This window comes from Aspergillus fumigatus, chromosome 3 (assembly GCF_000002655.1).
Source record: "Aspergillus fumigatus Af293 chromosome 3, whole genome shotgun sequence".
Lineage (NCBI taxonomy): Eukaryota > Fungi > Ascomycota > Eurotiomycetes > Eurotiales > Aspergillaceae > Aspergillus > Aspergillus fumigatus.
The window spans coordinates 3,946,067-3,964,154 of record NC_007196.1 but is presented as its reverse complement, the minus strand read 5'-3'; the positions used below and the strand labels follow the sequence as shown (position 1 = coordinate 3,964,154).

The 18,088-nt window shown below is 54.0% G+C and overlaps 10 protein-coding genes across 10 annotated transcripts; 7 read left to right on the top strand and 3 right to left on the bottom strand.

The window, feature by feature from the left end:
* Positions 1 to 286: 286 nt before the first annotated feature.
* AFUA_3G15030 (zinc-binding alcohol dehydrogenase family protein) lies at positions 287 to 1,689 on the bottom strand (the record flags this gene model as incomplete). Its single annotated transcript, XM_749028.1, has 3 exons — positions 287 to 825; positions 872 to 1,317; positions 1,535 to 1,689. The coding sequence occupies 3 exons, from the start codon at positions 1,687 to 1,689 to the stop codon at positions 287 to 289; spliced, it is 1,140 nt and encodes a 379-aa protein (XP_754121.1).
* An 898-nt stretch (positions 1,690 to 2,587) lies between these two features.
* On the top strand, positions 2,588 to 4,386 carry AFUA_3G15020 (putative methionine permease; the record flags this gene model as incomplete). Its single annotated transcript, XM_749029.1, has 4 exons — positions 2,588 to 3,676; positions 3,723 to 4,123; positions 4,166 to 4,291; positions 4,365 to 4,386. 4 exons carry the CDS (start codon positions 2,588 to 2,590, stop codon positions 4,384 to 4,386), a joined length of 1,638 nt encoding a protein of 545 aa, XP_754122.1.
* Positions 4,387 to 4,821: 435 nt separating this feature from the next.
* On the top strand, positions 4,822 to 5,765 carry AFUA_3G15010 (uncharacterized protein; the record flags this gene model as incomplete). The annotated part of the gene is made up of 2 exons (XM_749030.1): positions 4,822 to 5,177; positions 5,228 to 5,765. 2 exons carry the CDS (start codon positions 4,822 to 4,824, stop codon positions 5,763 to 5,765), a joined length of 894 nt encoding a protein of 297 aa, XP_754123.1.
* Positions 5,766 to 6,348: 583 nt separating this feature from the next.
* Positions 6,349 to 7,894, top strand: AFUA_3G15000 (DUF895 domain membrane protein; the record flags this gene model as incomplete). The annotated part of the gene is made up of 4 exons (XM_749031.1): positions 6,349 to 6,430; positions 6,482 to 7,523; positions 7,574 to 7,670; positions 7,718 to 7,894. The coding sequence occupies 4 exons, from the start codon at positions 6,349 to 6,351 to the stop codon at positions 7,892 to 7,894; spliced, it is 1,398 nt and encodes a 465-aa protein (XP_754124.1).
* Positions 7,895 to 8,022: 128 nt separating this feature from the next.
* Positions 8,023 to 8,975, bottom strand: AFUA_3G14990 (acylglycerol lipase; the record flags this gene model as incomplete). The annotated part of the gene is made up of 2 exons (XM_749032.1): positions 8,023 to 8,841; positions 8,901 to 8,975. 2 exons carry the CDS (start codon positions 8,973 to 8,975, stop codon positions 8,023 to 8,025), a joined length of 894 nt encoding a protein of 297 aa, XP_754125.1.
* An 881-nt stretch (positions 8,976 to 9,856) lies between these two features.
* csnC (glycoside hydrolase family 75 protein) lies at positions 9,857 to 11,078 on the top strand (the record flags this gene model as incomplete). The annotated part of the gene is made up of 5 exons (XM_749033.2): positions 9,857 to 10,195; positions 10,243 to 10,379; positions 10,428 to 10,576; positions 10,622 to 10,957; positions 11,005 to 11,078. The coding sequence occupies 5 exons, from the start codon at positions 9,857 to 9,859 to the stop codon at positions 11,076 to 11,078; spliced, it is 1,035 nt and encodes a 344-aa protein (XP_754126.2).
* A 247-nt stretch (positions 11,079 to 11,325) lies between these two features.
* On the top strand, positions 11,326 to 11,701 carry AFUA_3G14970 (thioredoxin family protein; the record flags this gene model as incomplete). Its single annotated transcript, XM_749034.1, has 2 exons — positions 11,326 to 11,348; positions 11,395 to 11,701. The coding sequence occupies 2 exons, from the start codon at positions 11,326 to 11,328 to the stop codon at positions 11,699 to 11,701; spliced, it is 330 nt and encodes a 109-aa protein (XP_754127.1).
* Positions 11,702 to 11,764: 63 nt separating this feature from the next.
* On the bottom strand, positions 11,765 to 13,384 carry AFUA_3G14960 (alpha/beta hydrolase; the record flags this gene model as incomplete). The annotated part of the gene is made up of 3 exons (XM_749035.2): positions 12,787 to 13,384; positions 11,980 to 12,739; positions 11,765 to 11,927 (listed from the first exon to the last, which is right to left on the bottom strand). The coding sequence occupies exons 1-3, from the start codon at positions 12,941 to 12,943 to the stop codon at positions 11,765 to 11,767; spliced, it is 1,080 nt and encodes a 359-aa protein (XP_754128.1). The 5' UTR covers positions 12,944 to 13,384.
* Positions 13,385 to 14,328: 944 nt separating this feature from the next.
* On the top strand, positions 14,329 to 15,631 carry AFUA_3G14950 (putative multicopper oxidase; the record flags this gene model as incomplete). The annotated part of the gene is made up of 1 exon (XM_749036.2): positions 14,329 to 15,631. Exon 1 carries the CDS (start codon positions 14,360 to 14,362, stop codon positions 15,629 to 15,631), a length of 1,272 nt encoding a protein of 423 aa, XP_754129.1. The 5' UTR covers positions 14,329 to 14,359.
* Positions 15,632 to 17,465: 1,834 nt separating this feature from the next.
* Positions 17,466 to 17,836, top strand: aeiA (the record flags this gene model as incomplete). The annotated part of the gene is made up of 3 exons (XM_749037.2): positions 17,466 to 17,597; positions 17,647 to 17,723; positions 17,782 to 17,836. The coding sequence occupies 3 exons, from the start codon at positions 17,466 to 17,468 to the stop codon at positions 17,834 to 17,836; spliced, it is 264 nt and encodes an 87-aa protein (XP_754130.2).
* Positions 17,837 to 18,088: the final 252 nt, after the last annotated feature.

Genomic DNA, 18,088 nt, shown 5'->3' with positions numbered 1-18,088 from the left:
GATGATGTTAGTGGGCGGTGGATTCGTGCCCGGGAGATCAAATTGCGCAACACTTGGCGTTGATTGTGAAGAAACGGCAAATGAGAAAAAAGGAACGCCTATCGGGACTGAGTGTAATCTTTTGTTAAACCATTGGATCCTCTTTCAAGGGTCCCATTAGGGGTTCCGCCGTGTCGAGAGATTATTATTATTATTGCGAAGCCTGGTGGACAGAATGGCCGATTACCAATATCTATTGTAGACTTGACTATCTGTTTAGAATTGTTCTATAACACCACATCGTTGTCTATCGTCGTAAATTCATGACAATTCTCTTCCCAGATGCCTTTCCTTGTCTCAAGGCCTCCAGGGAAGCGTTGATACCCTCTAGTCCTCCGTCTGCCAGTATAATCTCCGGCAATCGAATCGTCTCGGTTTGTAGCAGCTCCTCGAGCCAAGTCACCATAGCCTCCCCCACTGCAGGAGAGGTATGGAACAGTTTGATTGGAACAGTATGGTAGACGATCCTGCTGTCCCTCTCTTTCGGCAGCCCAGTCAGCCCCAGCAGATGCGCATGCGAGCCATCCTCGTGCACAGCAGAATCAAGGGTCTGCTGCAAGAGCGTGGCCGTGTCCTTGCCCACAATATCAATAGCATACCGCAGCCTTTCCTTGGTTACGCCGCGGATGATCTCCGCGGCTCTTGCGGTATCGTGTCGGTCAACGAGGAGGTCTGCTCCAGCATCGAGGAGTTTGGCACCGTGCCGTGCTACATCGGCCACGCAAATGACCTTTAATCCTGCTAGTTTGGCAAGCTGTAGAGTAATATACCCCGTCGTTGTGGATGCTGACTACATTAGCCTAGCGCCATCATCGAGATGGTGTCCGCTCACCTCCCCAGATTGCAAGCCAGTCCCCTGGCGTTATCCGTTCCGCTTTCGAAGATGATCGATAGCACTCATCCGTTATATCTGTCGGAAGCTCCTTGCGGTCGATCTGCAAGAGGATTCCGGGAAGGTCGGGACCCGGACATCTCTGAATACGGCCAAAGTCCAACCCGAAAGAGACGCCCAGCGCCAGAGCAGCGGCAACAAAGGCCACCCCCAAAGACGCAGAGGCATGTATATTGCCTGTCGGCGGAATGCGAGCGGCGTTGAAATGTGTCGCTACTGCATATTCCTGGAATGCAGCCTTGCGCATATCGCGGTAATCCGTGGACGGAACGAGGACGATGTCACCGACTCGCAGACGGGAGCAGCCGTCGGACACCTGAATGACCTCTCCAGCTAAGTCACGGCCGTTGATCCATGGGAGGGCGGGGATTCCAAAGTTGTATGCACTGAAAGGTCAGAAATGGCCTTCTGGGATGAAGGGAATACTTACGGCCCTTTCCAGTCGATGGGATTCAATCCGATAGCCATGATCTAGAATCGTTAGAACATTCAATGCAGTCCAGTTGCATTAGTACCTTGACTAAGATCTCATCTTTGTGCGAGACTGCAGGGATGTCATGGTCTGTTACAAGAGTATAGTCTTCCCCTATGCCCTTCAATAACAGAGCGCTCTGTTGCTTCTTCTGTGGCTTCGTGTCTGATGCGACGTCGAGTCGATGTGTGGTGGTAGGCTCCGGTGCTCTTCCTGCAGACAAGCGACGACGGAATAGCGGTTCTTCCAAGCGACTGACTCGGACGTAAGTAGATACCGTAGTCATTTTTGTCAGCGTACAAGGATTCTCCTGGTGTGGCGTGGAGTCGAGGTGGTTGTCGATTAATGTATGGATATCAAAACACCACTACGACGCCGTGCGCTTACACGCTGACCAAATATTATCTGCGGTTTTCCCCATCAGGTATTGACTTTCTGGCTCCGCATATCGCTGTGTACATTGTCGTGTTTCATTGCTCTCCAGGCAAGTTCTCCATATGGCGCATGGCGGGGTTATGATTGCGTGATGAGGGCTCAACAGTGGTTCAGGAGACGAGGGTTATCATCTCAACCACTGATGTTCGGTGTCTCCATGGAGGGAATCCTCTTATACTTTGCCCTGGTGGATCAAAAACGTGCTTTCGCCATTATAATACTCTCCTCGCCATCGACCTCGTCGCTATGGGGTCGGTTGACTCTTATCGCGGCGGCATGGGGAAACGGTTTCTCCAACATCTGCAAAGACCGCGATGATGTGATTAGGGCTGATGATGGCGCTGATCGCAGCAGACCCGGAAAATCAGGACGTATCTGCGAAACACAAAATGCAAATTTGCAAATGCTATTCGGTAGGGGCAGAGAATTCCTCGACGACATTATGGTTAGCATGTGTCTGGTAAGTCCTGTGAGTCAAGATGAACGTTGGAGCCAGGTAAACATCCTCCCTCGAAGTCTGTAATCTGCCACAAGAAGAATGAGTCTATGATTATGGCTGCATCTGCAGGGATGGCACGGTCAGATCAGCATTATTAATGCTTGAGCTGTACACAACCGCGGCCAACAATGGCGTGCCTAGACTGATGTTGCACAGTAACGCGTATATGTAGGTGAGGTAGGCTATCCGAGGAACTGGTGTGCATGAGAGGGACAGGATGAAGTCCCATACGGCTGCTAAAGTACACAAGATGGATGATTCTGAAAATCAATCGCTCCTACACCCCACGTCCGGTCTGTATGAAACTCTTTCCTACGAGTCGATCCACGACATCCGGACAAATGGGCGTCCGGTGTCGAGCCGCAGCCCAATCCCCGAGACAGCCCCCTACGGCCGCAACCTTACATGGACGAGCGCCTATATCCTGGTGATATCGCGCGTCATCGGCAGTGGCATCTTCGCAACCCCAGGGTCAATTGTGAAATCTGTGGGAAGCGTTGGGTTGGCGCTCCTGGTATGGCTCGTGGGGACCGTGCTCGCAGCATGCGGCCTGGCTGTATCGATGGAGTTTGGCTGTATGCTCCCTCGGTCTGGTGGCGACAAGGTCTATCTCGAGTATACGTATCGGCGTCCTCGGTTTCTGGCGTCAACGTTGATCGCCGTGCAGGCGGTTTTATTGGGCTTTACGGCGAGCAACTGCATTATATTCTCCAAGTACACCTGGTTCGCTCTGAGCTTTGAGCCAACGGAGTCGCAGCAAAAGGCTCTGGCGGTAGGCCTTATGACTGCGATTACCATTGTTCATGGGTGCTTCCTGAAAACCGGTATATGGATTCAGAACCTGCTGGGATGGATGAAGATTTTCATGATTGCCGCGATGACACTGACGGGGCTCTGGGTGATACTCTTTCGCCGGGAGGAACCCTGCATGTCCATGTCGAATGAGGCGGGCAGGACAGGATATGACGTCTTTCTGTGGGACAATTTATGGAAAGGATCGAACTGGAGCTGGAGCTTACTTTCCACATCCCTTTTCAAAGTGTTTTACTCGTATGCTGGGCTGAATAATGTGAACAACGTCCTCAACGAAGTCCAGGATCCGATCCGGACAGTCAAATCTGTCTGTCCTTCCGCTCTCGTCACGGCTTGCGGTCTTTACCTACTGGCAAACATCTCCTACTTTCTCGTCGTCCCCATCGACGAGATCAAGAACAGTGGGGAGCTCGTCGGGGCTCTCCTGTTCGAACGCGTTTTCGGTCCGCATGTTGGCAGGACTCTGTTCCCTCTGGCGATTGCCATTTCCGCCGCAGGAAATGTCATGGTAGTCACGTTTGCCTGGGTAAGTTGCTTTGATGACTTGGAGATACAATGAATGACGGGTATAGGCCCGGGTGAATCAGGAGATTGCTCGACAGGGCTTTCTCCCTTTCGCCTCCGTGCTCTCATCATCTCGCCCGTTCAACTCTCCTCTGGGCGGCCTGATTGTCCATTATATCCCTTCGCTCTTGGTGATTGTACTTCCGCCCCCCGGAGACGTCTACAATTTCATTCTCGACGTTGAGGGCTATCCAGGCCAGATCTTCGCCTTGGCTATTGCGGTTGGCTTGCTGGTCTTGAGACGACGTCAGCCTGATATTACACGACCGTTCAAGGCATGGCTTCCTGCGGTCTGGCTCCGAATCATCGTGTGCGTTGCTCTACTGGTGGCGCCCTTTATTCCTCCTCCAGACAGAAAGGGTGATGTGGGCTTTTTCTACGCAACATACGCAGTCGTGGGCGTCGGCATGTAAGTCTATCCTCCTGTTCGAGAACTGGCTGACAGATACAGTTTACTCTTTGGGGTGCTTTACTGGTACGTCTGGACCGTTCTCCTTCCACGGTGGGGGGGGTACAGACTCGAAGAAGACGTGACTGTGCTGGACGATGGGACCAGCGTTACGAAGCTCGTGCCGTCGTATATTCTCTAGCTTGTGCCGATGGATCTGAGTGATTTTGATTCCGTTTAACGAAACTTGCAGCCGTCATAGTCAGAACCATGTTCTTCTATAGATACACACGGATTATCCGAATTAGATTCAGAACGAAGAGCACAATATCATAGACGTAGGTCAGCAAACCAGTCACTACTTCAGTCAGGCCGTCATCCAGGCACAATGGACTGATTAGAAATGTACGGGCTATATTATAAATGCATTCATTGGCTTTTGTTTGCCTTCTGCAAGCATCACATGTCACTCTGGAGATGTACAGCATCCTGAAGAGCGACTCATCAGTCACAGGGGTTGAGCGCCAATCATCGTATTTCCTATTTATCAGCATCTGATGCTTGCTAAGATGATGCTTGACTCGCAGCCATGACGTGCTGGTCTGACAAATGCTACCCCGCAAGAGAACTCGGTGATATAAGACCAGTTCAATGAATGGCCGATTCATACCATCACTCTCGATCAGATTCAGAAGCAATTACCAGCGAAAGACATCGACATGGCATCGGCAGCTGTTCAACTCCCAACGACCCATGAGTCTCAAACTCAGAGAGCGCCTCTCCTTCCGACTTCAAACACACCACACCATGTGCAGACTACTCTGAATTTCCTCAAAGAAAACGAGGATGGCTCTCCTCCGGCCCCGAGCTATGTCGGTAAGCCAGAGACCTACGACCGGCCTTCGGTGACGCTGCCTGTGACCATCCACGACGTCAGCGGCCACGAGCTGGAGTATACGCTAGACAAGAACGGGTTCCAGTTCTACTATCATGAAAGCAAGGAAAAGGATTTTCTCGACGATGAGAAGATCAAAGCCGAGTACTACCCCGAGGTAGAGCAGTTGCTCAAAGATGCGTGAGTGTGAGAGCATCCTCCCTCAGGAACGATACTGACAGAACAGCCAGCACCGGCGCATCCAAAATCTTCATCTTCGACCATACAATCCGCCGCCAACCAAGAGACGAACGCAGTGTTGCCGCCCAACTCCGCGGTCCCGTCCAGCGCGTCCACATCGACCAGTCCTACGCCGCCAGCAAAGACCGCGTCTCGTACCACCTCCCCGACGAAGCCCCCGAACTCCTCCAGGGCCGGTACCAGATCATCAACGTCTGGCGGCCGATCCGGACTATTCTCAAGGACCCGCTGGCCGTCGCAGACGCGCACTCCGTCCCGGACGATGACCTCGTCCCGACCAAACTCATCTACCCGAACCGGGTGGGCGAGACGTACTCGGTGCGACCGAATCCCGGCTTCAAGTGGTACTTCCGGTATGCGCAGCCGCCGGAGCTGGTGACGCTGATCAAATGCTTTGATTCCAAGACGGACGGACGGGCGAGAAGAGTGCCTCATTCTGCGTTTGTCGATCCGGCGACGGAGGGTGAGGCGCCGCGGGAGAGTATCGAGGTTCGGGCGTTGGTGTTTCACCCAGAAGATCGGGAGTAGAGTAGCTGTCTTAGTCTGGTCCGGTCATTAGAGAAGCCGATTCACACTGCAGAGTAGTTGTCAATTCGTTCTTAGTGGTCTCGGATGAAATGTGATTTATCAGGCTGTACTGTTCAGACCTTGAAGCGTATGTTTAATTGGACAAACTCGAGCGAACCGGGCCTGAGCCAGGTGCAGCTATTCCAGCGCACGCACTGTTCCACAAAGCAAGGAACGAAACCAAGCCTTGTAATTTTCAGTTCAAGGATTCAATCATGTCGACGATAGGGCCAACGGTTACTGGAGTGCGCTCCCCTCACCTTGATCATCCTTGCTAAAATGCCGTGCGAGCACGTAATCCGCCTGGGCAAAGACAACATTATTCAAGCTCCGAACTCAAAAGATTTGGCCGCAAACAACTGTCGACAAAATTGTTATCTTTAGTTTAGCCTGTCATGCTAGTTCGACATGCTTGGTAGCTAGAGGGACACATTCTGCATTGATAATTTGCGATATCGCCATCGCACGCTAGACATATAAAGCAATACACCGACTGCGTGAACGGTCAAACATTTCATCAGAAGCTAGCTCTACCAACGCCAACATGACTGCAATTGAGAAAGAAGCCCGTCCCACGGACGAGGAAGTTGCTCGCAGCATCTCGCCAGAGCCAAAGAAGCATCCTGGTAAGTCAACCCCCCCCCCCCTCTGGTAACCCGTCGTCTCTAACGAAACAGTAAAATGGTATCGCTCCACCTTCTACAACGCCCTTATCCTGGGTCTCTGCAACTTCCTTGCTCCCGGCATCTGGGGCGCCATGAACTCACTCGGTGCAGGGGGTGCAGAGAAGCCCTACCTCGTTAACGCCGCCAACGCACTAACCTTCTGTCTGATGGTGGTGACCTGCTTCTTCGGCAGTGCCGTTGTGCGACTCGTCGGCATCAAATGGACCCTCGTGATCGGGACAATGGGATACGCCCCGTACGCGGCAGGGCTGTATACGAACAACCGCTTCGGCACGGAATGGTTCGTCCTGCTCGGCGCGGCGCTGTGCGGCCTGTCCGCCGGCCTATTCTGGATGGCGGAGGGGGCGATTGCGCTGTCGTATCCGGAGCCACACAATCAGGGCCGATTCCTGGGTTTCTGGCTGAGTTTCCGCGTGGGGGGCCAGATCCTGGGCGGCGCGATCAACCTGGGCATCAACGCGAACCGGTCGACGGCCGGGAGCGTCTCGTACACGGTCTACTTGGTGTTTATCGCCCTACAGGCTCTCGGTCCCTTTGCAGCGCTGCTGCTGAATAAGCCGTCGCGGGTGCAGCGGACGGATGGTCTCCCCGTCCGACTGGGCATCTCGCATAGTCCGTTGTACGAGCTCAAGGCGATGGCCAAGCTGTTCATCCGCCGCGACTTCCTCTTGATCGTCCCGCTCATTGTGCAGGCTGTCTTCACTGAGGCGGTTATGTTCACGTTTCTGTCGCTGTGGTTCTCCGTGCGGGCCCGTGCCCTCGGGTCGTTCCTGTCCGGAATCATCGCCTTGATCGTGGGTAATCTGCTTGGGGCGTTCCTGGACAGTCGAAAGCTGTCGCTGCGGTCGCGAAGCCGCGGAGCCTTTTTCGTGGTGCTGGGCCTGCAGGGGGCATGGTGGGTTTGGGCGACCGTGATCGTGACCGAGTACCATCGCACGCTGCCGTCGTATGACTGGGCCGATGCTGGCTTTGGGCGCGGATTTGCGCTGTATCTGTTTTGGGTTGCGGGGTTTCAGCTCAATTACATGTATCTGTATGTATCCTGTCTCGGCCTCGGTCTTTGGGTCTGTGCTCACAAGTTAGGTTCTTTGTCGTCGGCAATCTGGCGTCGAGTGAAGAAGAGGTTGTCCGGATGGCCAGTCTCCTACGTGGGACAGAGTCGGCCTCGCAGGCTGTATCGGTATGCCACTTCCCCCGACGGTACGATGTTATTGCTGACTCCTGTAGTATGGCCTGGACAGTGTCAAGATCATGAGCTCTGTGGGCAGCACCTACCTGAACTTCGGTTTGTGGGCCATCGCTCTGCTACCTGCGTGGCTTGTGATCAAGGAGATTGGAGTGTCTCTGGGGGATAAGAAGGTCGAAAGGGAGACTCGGGGGATTGACAATGGTCCGCAGGAATAGAAGTGTATTCTCTATCGAGAGGGATATATAGTGGGAGACGAATGGCACGGTTGGCTCAACACAGTGCAGAAGCTCCTCGTATATGCAACCATATCAAACAAAAGCGCAGAAAGTCGACCGGTACCCAACTATACTCTTGCTAGAATCCACTCCGCGACATCATCGGCAAACACCTGTCGGTTCTCGGGTAGGTCCGCATGGAGCAGATGGCTCCATCCCTCGTATGACTTGAACTGCCGGTCGGCGACCTTGCCAGTCTGCGCGTCGAACCAGTGCTTGCTGGCATCGTAACTGGTAACCTGGTCTGCCGTCCCATGAGCTACGTACACCGACTTGACGCCATCATTGAGCACCAATTTGCCCGAGGTCAGATCAGCCGCCCGGCCGAGCATATGGGCGAACATCTCCAGCGTGCCGGTGGCGTGGTTGAGGGGATCCTCCTTCAGCGTCTTCTGCACGACGGGATCGCGCACAACCGTCTCGACCTTTATGGGCTGGACGATTTGGAACCGCGGTAGGAGCCTTCCGGCCAGCCGACCCAGGAACACGGTAATGATGCTGGGTTTTTGCTTCGGGTCGAGCCCGATGAACGGAGCCTCGAGCAAGATCCCCCCGAGTCGGGAGACGAGCTCTTGATACTTGGGGGTCGAGGCCAGCGTGGCAACCAAACCTCCGCCCATCGAATGGCCCATTACAAAGACCGGAACATCTGGCGGCACCTCGAACTGTGCCTCGATGAAGGCCGCCATGTCGGCCAGGATGGCCGCGGTCGGGCCAGTGTTTCCACGGTCGGCCTTTGTCTGGGCGGACCGACCCCAACCACGCTGGTCGATTCCCGTGCAGAAAATTCCACGGCGGGCTAATGATGGAAACAGATCATACGTGTTGTTGATGTGGTCGCTGAAGCCATGAAAGTGGATCAGTTTTGCGACCGGGGGAGTCGTCGGCTGTGGCAGATGTCAGTTCAGTGCCAGGCACGGGCAATGGCAGGAGGGAGCAAACGGACAGCCCATGTTTTGTGGTAGACCTGGAACCCATCAGGGAGCTTGAACTGGCTTTCGGTGATGATGACGTCGGTCATCTTGCGACTCAGTCCACGTCTGATGGACGATCCGATAAACCACTCTGATCAGAAGTAAAATGAAGCGGACCTGGAGATCTCAGCTCTTCCTCAGCTGCTCAACCTGGAGATCCGAGGCATCCAAGGCATCCAAGGCACGTGCAAGGCGCAGTCACGGGATCAAATGGGTGACACATGATACGCAGCACCTGCATGAACAGCACAAAGCTATTATGCCAGAATTACCAAAGAAAGTTACTTCTCGAGGGGTTGGATATGGGAACGCTACGGGCTATTGCGCTCTTGAGGATGGATGTGTTGCCCCGCCCTCGCTCGTCCTGTCGGTCGTGTGGAGATATATTTCGGGTGCTACTACCGCCGCAGAGCACTCCTCTTTGCTCTGTATATGTCTCGCTTCAAGGCAGCTTGATGATATATGGACAAAACGGACAACCAAGCTTTTTCCCGGCAGATCAGAGGAGCGCAGTAGCAGCAGATGATTGACTGTCTCCAATAAGAATTCTTCAGGAAGTCATGCCATGTGCGACGACCGGCGAATTGGCGATACAAGTCCGGATTCGCCGTTCATTGAACATCAAAATGGGGGCGAAAAAGGGGAATGCTACGTTAACCAAGCCGTAAAGGAGATTTTCCAAGCCGCATTGGCATCGGATGTCAAATAAAAACATCCGATCCCCAATCAGCGGCTGGCTCCGCTTCAGCCATGTTTCAGCCAGCTGGATACGAACGGCAGTAATAACACTCTGCGGTTCTGGCAGCACGAGCAGCTCTGCCCTGTGGATACAATATAAAAGGCATCATATACCCCAATCTCGGTCATAGCAGCAGACAAGCATCACCAGGCCACTTGAGAAAGTTTCCCAACACACACCCCCACCAGCATGCCGTCCACAACCATCATCCGCCAACTGGCCATCTCCCTGGCCCTGTGCAACTCTGCCTTGGGCCAGGTCGTCAATGGCGCTGATTACAACAAACCTAATGGAGGACCTCCGGCCAGCTTCTTCGCCGCTGCATCGACCATGCCCGTGGCGGCCCTTCAGGCAGCGGCTGCCAAAGCCACCAAGGTTCCTAGCCTGGCCACGTACCCCGTGAGCCAGGACAAAGGTGCGGCCAAGTCGACCATCCATACCGACTGGGCGTCCTTCAGTGAGGGCGCTTCCATCTCCTGGGTAGCCGACATGGACGTCGATTGCGATGGGCTCAATTCTGGCTGTCAGGTGGGTTTCGGGCTGCGGTATTGACAAGTCGTTGCTTACCCCAATAGGGAAATCCGGATGGACAACCTCAGACTAACTGGGGCGCTCTGTCTGCGTATGAAGTGCCTTTTATTGTTATTCCGGACAAGTACCTGTCGGCCAATTCTGGCGCTCTTCCTGGCAACAACATTGCCGCTGTGATCTGGTGCGTCGCGCCGTCTCCGTTTGATTGAGGGACTACTGACACCATTAGCAACGGCAAAATGTTCTATGGGATTCTCGGAGACTCCAACGGTGACAGCCCTCAGGTGACCGGCGAGGCGTCCTGGTTGATGGCCCGGACCTGCTTCCCCAACGAGGGCCTGAACGGCAATAACGGCCACACCGGTGTCGATGTAACCTGTATGTTCTTTTCGGCCATTGCTCTTCCCGCGCTAATGCAAGCAGACATCGTCTTCACCGGCAAGAATGCAGTGCTCCCCAGCAGTGCCTTGACGAAAAACTACATCACCAACTTCACCACCCTACGCAGTATGGGCGACAAGCTCGTCAACGCGTTGGTCTCCAACCTGGGACTTTCAGGAACTCCGCCCACCAAGACCACTACTCGAGTCACAACGACGACGACCAAGCCGACCTCCGCGGCTTCATGCTCCTGGGCAGGACACTGCTTGGGTGCATCTTGCTCCAGCGACGACGACTGCGCCGATGCTCTCGTCTGCACGGCTGGTAAATGCTCGGTGGATGGGGCGGCGACCTGCTCCTGGGAAGGTCACTGCGAGGGTGAGTATAACTGATCGCCCTGTCCGTTTCTCTACTGACTGTTATAGGTGCTTCCTGCTCGAGCGATGACGATTGCTCGGACGACTTGTATTGCAAGAGCGGTTCCTGCACTGCTCCATAGACTCGTGGTAGATAGGGGAAGGATTCGTCTCATCGTGTCTACCTTGTGCATAAAGTTGCATTGAGTACTGTTTGTGCATAAATCACTAGTTAGTAATGCTGGCTTACTAATGTTGATGACTCAGCAGACGTCTTGTGATGTCATGCCTTGGGCACCCACAAGTTCCTGCCTGGATAATCATCTCCGTCTCTCAACTCCCGTGCTCGCTCTTCTTCTACTCCATAATCCGTACGAGATATAAGATACAATGGGCGTCGAAGAACTAAGCAGGTATGTTGCTATCCACTAAAATCGTCTCGTGTTAACGGCATCGTAGTCTACAAGCATTCCGGTCTGGCGTTGCCGACAACATGCTGGTGCTGGTGGACGCCTACGCAGACTGGTGTGGCCCCTGCAAGGCCATTGCTCCCAAGCTGGAGCTGTTCAGCAACCAGTATGCCAATATCAAATTCTTCAAGGTCAACGTCGACAAAGTCCCCGATGTGGCACAGGAGTTGGGAGTGTCGTCCATGCCCAGTTTCTATCTCTTCCGAGCGGGCGACTATGTGGAGAAGGTGGTTGGCGCCAACCCGGGGCTGCTCGAGACCTACATCAAGAAACATGCAGAGAGTGTCCAGGGGTAACTGCATCTACTCGTCATGTATGTACATGGATGTCGCTATTCGGAACGAGTGGATTCCGATTTACTACTTTGTTTTGATCTCAAACACTCCGGTAGCAACCGGCTTGCTCAACGCCCATTGCACCCCATGCGCCATGACCGAATCCCATCGCTTGCATTCAGACAGCGTCGCATGCACTCGGAATCCGTGTGGTAAGCCAGGAAAGACATGAACGTCGGTAGGAACCCTGCTGCAGTTAGTATGCTTGCCCACAGTGCCGCTGCTCGACTCGAACCCACCCATTATCTGTCAACAACTTGGCATAGAACAGCCCTTCATCCCGGAGGGGATCTCGACCGGCAATTCCAAACGTCGTAGGAGGCAATCCCCGAACCTGTTCCGCAGTGGCATTCCCCGGATTGAGCACCAGGTCCGTCTCGTGGCCCTTGGCCTCCAGCAGGTCCATGAAGGAATTGATCCGTGTCACCGGGAGAATCGGTGCATGCTCGCTGTCCACGTAACTGGACAGCTTCGGATCCTTGAGGTATTTCAGCTGTGGCGCATAGCACCCCGGGCCCACCAGTGGTGGGATCATGAGCACCTGTCCTCTGATTTTCGGTCGCTTGGCCAGTTGCTCGTCGGTGCCCAGGTGCTGCGCCAGCGTCAGCGAGGCAGTCATCCATGCGCCGGCGGAGATGCCTCCGACGACAACATTGTCGCCATCCCCGCCCAGTTCCGCCAGATGGTCGTGAACCCAGTGAAGGGCGTCTGCGGCGTCGTTCCACGGGACGGGGTACTTGTACTCAGGGGTGTGGCGGTAGTTGACATTCACCACCACGACAGGTGTATTTTCCGTGGCCAAAGTAGCGACGATGCGGGAACAAATCGCGTCTTCCGAGGCCAGAGTGCCGAACAGAAACCCCCCGCCGTGTAGATGGAGGTAAACCGGTAGGCGCTGAGGCGACGGCACACCGACAGGACGGTAGCTGCGTGCTTCCAAGGGGAAGCCATCCCGTGCTGGGATAGAATAGTCCTGCATCGAGACTTGCGATTGCAGTCCTGATTGTGTCATTAAATGCATTTGGTACTATTCCTGCATCACCTACCTTCATTCACCATCGCGTTAGCGGCTCTCTCCTCCCGAGCTCGGTTGAACATGTCTTTCATAGTCTGGACATCCAAGTTCGTGGGAGGTGGCGGAAGTGTCTTCTCCAGAGCAATCCATTCCTCCGTAGGTATGCTGAATTCCGAGTAGTCTGCCATCTTCCTGTCTGTACGGTCTTCAAAGATCAGTATTCGGTATTCGATCTTGCGGAGAGGGACGGCGGGGTTATATCAGTCGATCGGAGATGATAACCGAACGCCGACAGCATATGCCGAATGGGGTTTCTCATGGCGTCCTTGAATAGATCCTACTGAATCCTACTGAAATAGACACGTAGCCGAGATTACTGCGGTAGACTATACGGAGATTCAACATTCACACTGCCCCTGGCAGCCTTGGCAGGCAATCCCACTTCCACCCACTACTGTCGGGCCTCTATCTACTGGTAAGATTACTTCCTGTCCTGCATTGGGCTGCGCGTATACACCTTCCTGGACAAACAGAATTCACTGGGATACCGTCTTCTTGAGCGCTCGCACGCGTATTTGGCCATCAATACCGTACTCGGATATTGATGTCGGATTCCGTGCCCAGGTATGATGGCTACTCTGCCTGCGCGTCTTAAATCGGCCACTTGATTTCGGGTCTAGCGTCGTTCCGTACCGGATACACATAGCAGAACGATGGGATGATTTACTTGTACTGACAGTATCACCTCTTCCCGGTCCAAGTTTTGAAGAATGACCGACATATCGACGAGGGCCTCGGGTCACCCCGCTTCGGCAGCCGAGGTGCAGTCCTGGTCGTCTACCTGGTATGATTGGCAACGAGGAAAGTGGACAAATAAGGGATGTCCATTCTAATCATTCCTCTACCATGCATTATTGATCTGGGGGTGGAGCAAACACCGAACCATCCCATGCAGATTCCCTGCCTTCGCTGGTTTTGTCAATAGACTGCCCGGCTGGGAAAATGCTGTATTCCAAAGAGGTACTCTGTCCTTAGGAAAGACTTCGAAGTGGAATACGGTGCATAAACTTCATTGACAATGCTAGAGCTCCTCGTCAGTCTTTCGGGCTGAGATTCGTTCCTTGTGAAGGCTCTTTACGCCCTCAATCTACTTCGGTAGCGTGAAACTCATCCTGGCTAATCTCCCAAAGACCAGGTATTGTCATAGCTTGGCGAAGCTGCCAATGCAATCTCCAGAGACCGTGGGAACAGTTTCCTCGAGGGGATGCTGCTCGGGACATGACTGGAGGCAAGGGAGTGATGATGGCGAGATATCTACGACGTGGAGATGATCTTGATGCCACTGTCCTCGGCTAAGTGGATCGCACAGCGTAAACTACAGCTCACAGAAATACCGAGTACCGAGATGAAGTTGCCAAACCTCAACGAGATACACAGCTCAAGTGTTGCAAAGTTCTTCATCCGCGGAGTTGCTCACAACTTTTGTAATCGCCGGACATGGACTCATGACATCACCCCCCGCCGACTTTATAAGATGGCCACGGCCAGCACGATTGACCCAATAATCTAGACTCTAGAGACCAGTTTGACGTTAAAATCTCAGGATGTCTAAATATGTATTGTTTGGAAGACCGTGGCCGAGAAGAGGTCCTCCATGGCAACGGCTGTCATTGCCTAGGCGTAGTCCAGCCCTGATAAAACCACTGTCGACAGGGACGACACCAAAGCCAACATCCTCGCGGCCAAATGGGCGTCTGCAAGTCTGGCCATGGTTGGCTGGCCCTATCCTCGGAGTGAGCCTGTTCTTGTCAGCCCACAGGCGTCCCATGCAGCTCGAGACAGACACAGGCCTTCAACGAGGCAACCTAACTCGCGACGAATCTCAAGACGACATTGACCTACCCAAAGAAGACGCCATTCTGACCACTGCACCTAACGTCCCTCCTCCCATCACCCGGACCCGCCCAGTTCTTCTCCATGTCCCATTGACGACGGCCACCAAAACGCGCCAACTAACCAGTCAGTACAAGTACGACACATGGACATTCAATGACACCGTCCCCGGCCCGTTCATCCGCGCGCGCGTAGGCGACGTTGTCGAGCTAACCCTGACCAACCACGACCTCAGCGGCAACCCCCACAACATCGACTGCCACGCCTTCACCGGCCCCGGTGGCGGCGCAGCCGTCACCACCGCCGAGGAACACGAGACCAAAACCGCACGGTTCAAGCTCCTCTACCCCGGTCTGTTTGTGTACCACTGCGCAGCAGCCCCAGTCCCCGTGCATATCGCTAACGGCATGTACGGGCTGATCTACGTGCAGCCTGAGGACGGCGATGCCCTCTCCCCGGTGGATCGGGAGTACTACGTCATGCAGAGCGAGTTCTACCACGAACCGCCGGAGATCGAGGACAACGGCCGGCCCTCGTCTACAGTCGAGTTCTCGTACCCTGCGGCGCTGCGCGAGGAGCCCTCCGCGGTAGTCTTCAACGGGAGCGAGTCGGCGCTGACGCGGGACCGGCCACTGAAGGCGAAGACGGGGGAGTCGGTGCGCATCTTCTTTGGGAATGCGGGGCCTAATCTGACGAGCTCGTTCCATGTCATCGGGAGCCATTTCCAGCACGTCTTTCGGGATGGAGGGGTGGTTGACCCGCCAGCGAGGGTGTTGTCGACGGTGGGTGTGCCACCGGGCGGTGCGGCAATCGTCGATCTGAAGATGATCGTCCCGGGGACGTATACACTTGTCGACCATGCGATATTCCGCATGGATAAGGGGGCTGTTGGGTATCTGAATGTGGCGGGGGCTCCTCGTCCGGACATCCTCTATAGTCAGATGCCGCCGGAGCCTTGTGTGGGGTGCAAGCTGCATCCGTAGATCTGAGAAGTCGGCTGTACGCATTGTCGAGTAAGCTTCTGTCTCTCGGTTGATATCATGCGGCACAATGCATATCTGGGGGATGCTTGTATGCGATATGTGAAACCCTCGTTATGTATTTACTCTCGGGAGACTCTGTATGGGGTGAATAGTTATGAAACACTATGCAGCTACAGCCATAACCGACCTATATATGCATCACCTAAAAGCCCCCTTCCAAGCGTCGTATCCCGTCCAGCGCAGCACATCCCTCCAGGTACATAGCCTGGTCCTACAGCGCGCGCGAGTCTCAATCAATATTTTCTCTGCTTGACGTCAGCATCATGTCTCATCATCAACTACTGTTCCACTTACTGCTAGGATGATTCTCAGTCATCCAAGGCTATTCAATCCCCGCTCGGATCCACCGCACACTTCACAGCAGACTCAACATTCCTCCACCTCGGAATCAGGAGCCTCCACCGTCGCATCTTCATCCAGCTCGTCTATCGCCGCATCTGCTACGGCGGGGGTGCCTTGCTTCCGCCTGGGTCGTTACCATCTTCTAATGTACCCCCGCTGACACATGCTGAGACAAGACAATCCCGCACAAGACGCGTGTCAGCAGCAAAGCGCAGTGGTTGTCGGACGCTGTCATCAATATCGTTTCGACGGAGCGCCTTTTGGTTCCCAGCACTCGGCGCATCCCTCCGCCAGCGCATCGCGCGGAAGAAGACAGAAGACCTCCGGTATCGTTGGTCACTTCGGGATCGCAAGGATACCGCCCGGCACGAGCTACATGGCAGTGGAGGTTACTCGAATAATGTGTCGACGCAGGGGTTTGAATGAGCGGATTTGAAGTAGGAAGATGGAGACGAATGAACACATGTGAATGACGGGAGGGAGTGTCTTACCAGGACGATCAGAGGTCCGATGCATCCTGGCGAGTATTCGCTACGCCCTTGAGCTCGGAATTACAATTGCGTTATGTCAAGACATCAGTTCAGCAAGGACGCAGACTTGCGTTCACTGACTGCTCCCACAGCAGCATAGCCAGTCAGTAGCCAACGTGGGCAGTCTTCGCCACATCGATCCAGGGATTGACAAGAATATCCGAAAATTCTATATCTCTCGTACGGATTCTGGACGTTGCATTCTCAGGCTAGCCGCATGTGCAGATTTAATATGCATAAGGACCTTCCGTGTGGTCGGTTAGCGGCGGATGATGCCCCAGTCGCGTCAGTCGACCTCATGAGGCCGTCTATAGCCGACTCGTGAAGAATGTCAACACAGCCTCAGCTGGATGAATTGTGCCCTAGCCGTCCATGTAGTGCCAACCTCACTCCTCCCGCTACATGCTTCTGGATCACTTTCGAAGTCGAGCTGCTTGATACTGGAGACTTCTGTCAAGTCTAGATGGCCCAACCTGGCAAGTTCTGTGTCAGGATGATGCATTGTATGTACGTCTGAGTAATGGAAACTAGGATCCCTTGCGATTTTCCCGACATGCAGGCGGATGGCCTGACAATAACGTCAATACCACTCTGACAGGGAAAATTTGCACATCGAAGAACCGGATCGTCTAGGCCGACTGCGACCTATCCGTTGTCTGTATGATTCTAGAATGCGGCAGCCGCGATCATGCCCATAGAATCATTCTATGTATAGCTAACATGCCAAGGAGTACCTGTCGAGCAACAGCGTACGACCTCGCGGTGGCGTTGGACAATCGCATGGTATATAAAGGAGGCAAGCTCCAGTGTCGTCTGGCAGAAATCATCCGCAAACATCCTCATCGACTCATTGACTCGGATTCACCCAGACCTCAATCATCCAAATCAGACCCTTGATCACCATGAAGTTCTCCCTTGCGTGCCTCCTTGCGTTGGCCGGACTCCAGGCCGCCCTCGCCGACCCAGCCACCTGCGAAAAAGAAGCCCAGTTCGTGAAGCAGGAGCTGATCGGCCAGCCGTACACGGACGCCGTGGTATGTGTTTGAGTTCTTCCATATCAGGAACGAAGCTGACGCTGGGCAGGCAAACGCGCTGCAATCGAACCCCATTCGCGTCCTCCACCCGGGAGATATGATCACCATGGAGTATATTGCTTCCAGGTACTGTCTGCCCCAACTGTATGGCTACAGGAGCGGCGGCTGACTCAGTGACCGACAGATTGAACATCCAAGTGAATGAGAACAATGAGATTATCTCCGCCCATTGTGCTTAGAGCACGGCCGCGGCCGACCTAATGGTCAAGGGAGAGGGATGTACAAAAGTTTTGTCATTTAGTTCATGTAATGAAGAGATTGTCAATTATAGTATAGACAAGGGGCCGTGGTGATTATGGCACACTGTAGCATCGTTGGTGAAACTTGATTTTCATCCTGGTAAGTGGCTCAGCAAGAGAGCCTTCAGATGAGAATGAGAAGAGGTGTGCGCGAGTGGTGACTGTCTAGATAAACCAGTCCTAGTGAAAGGC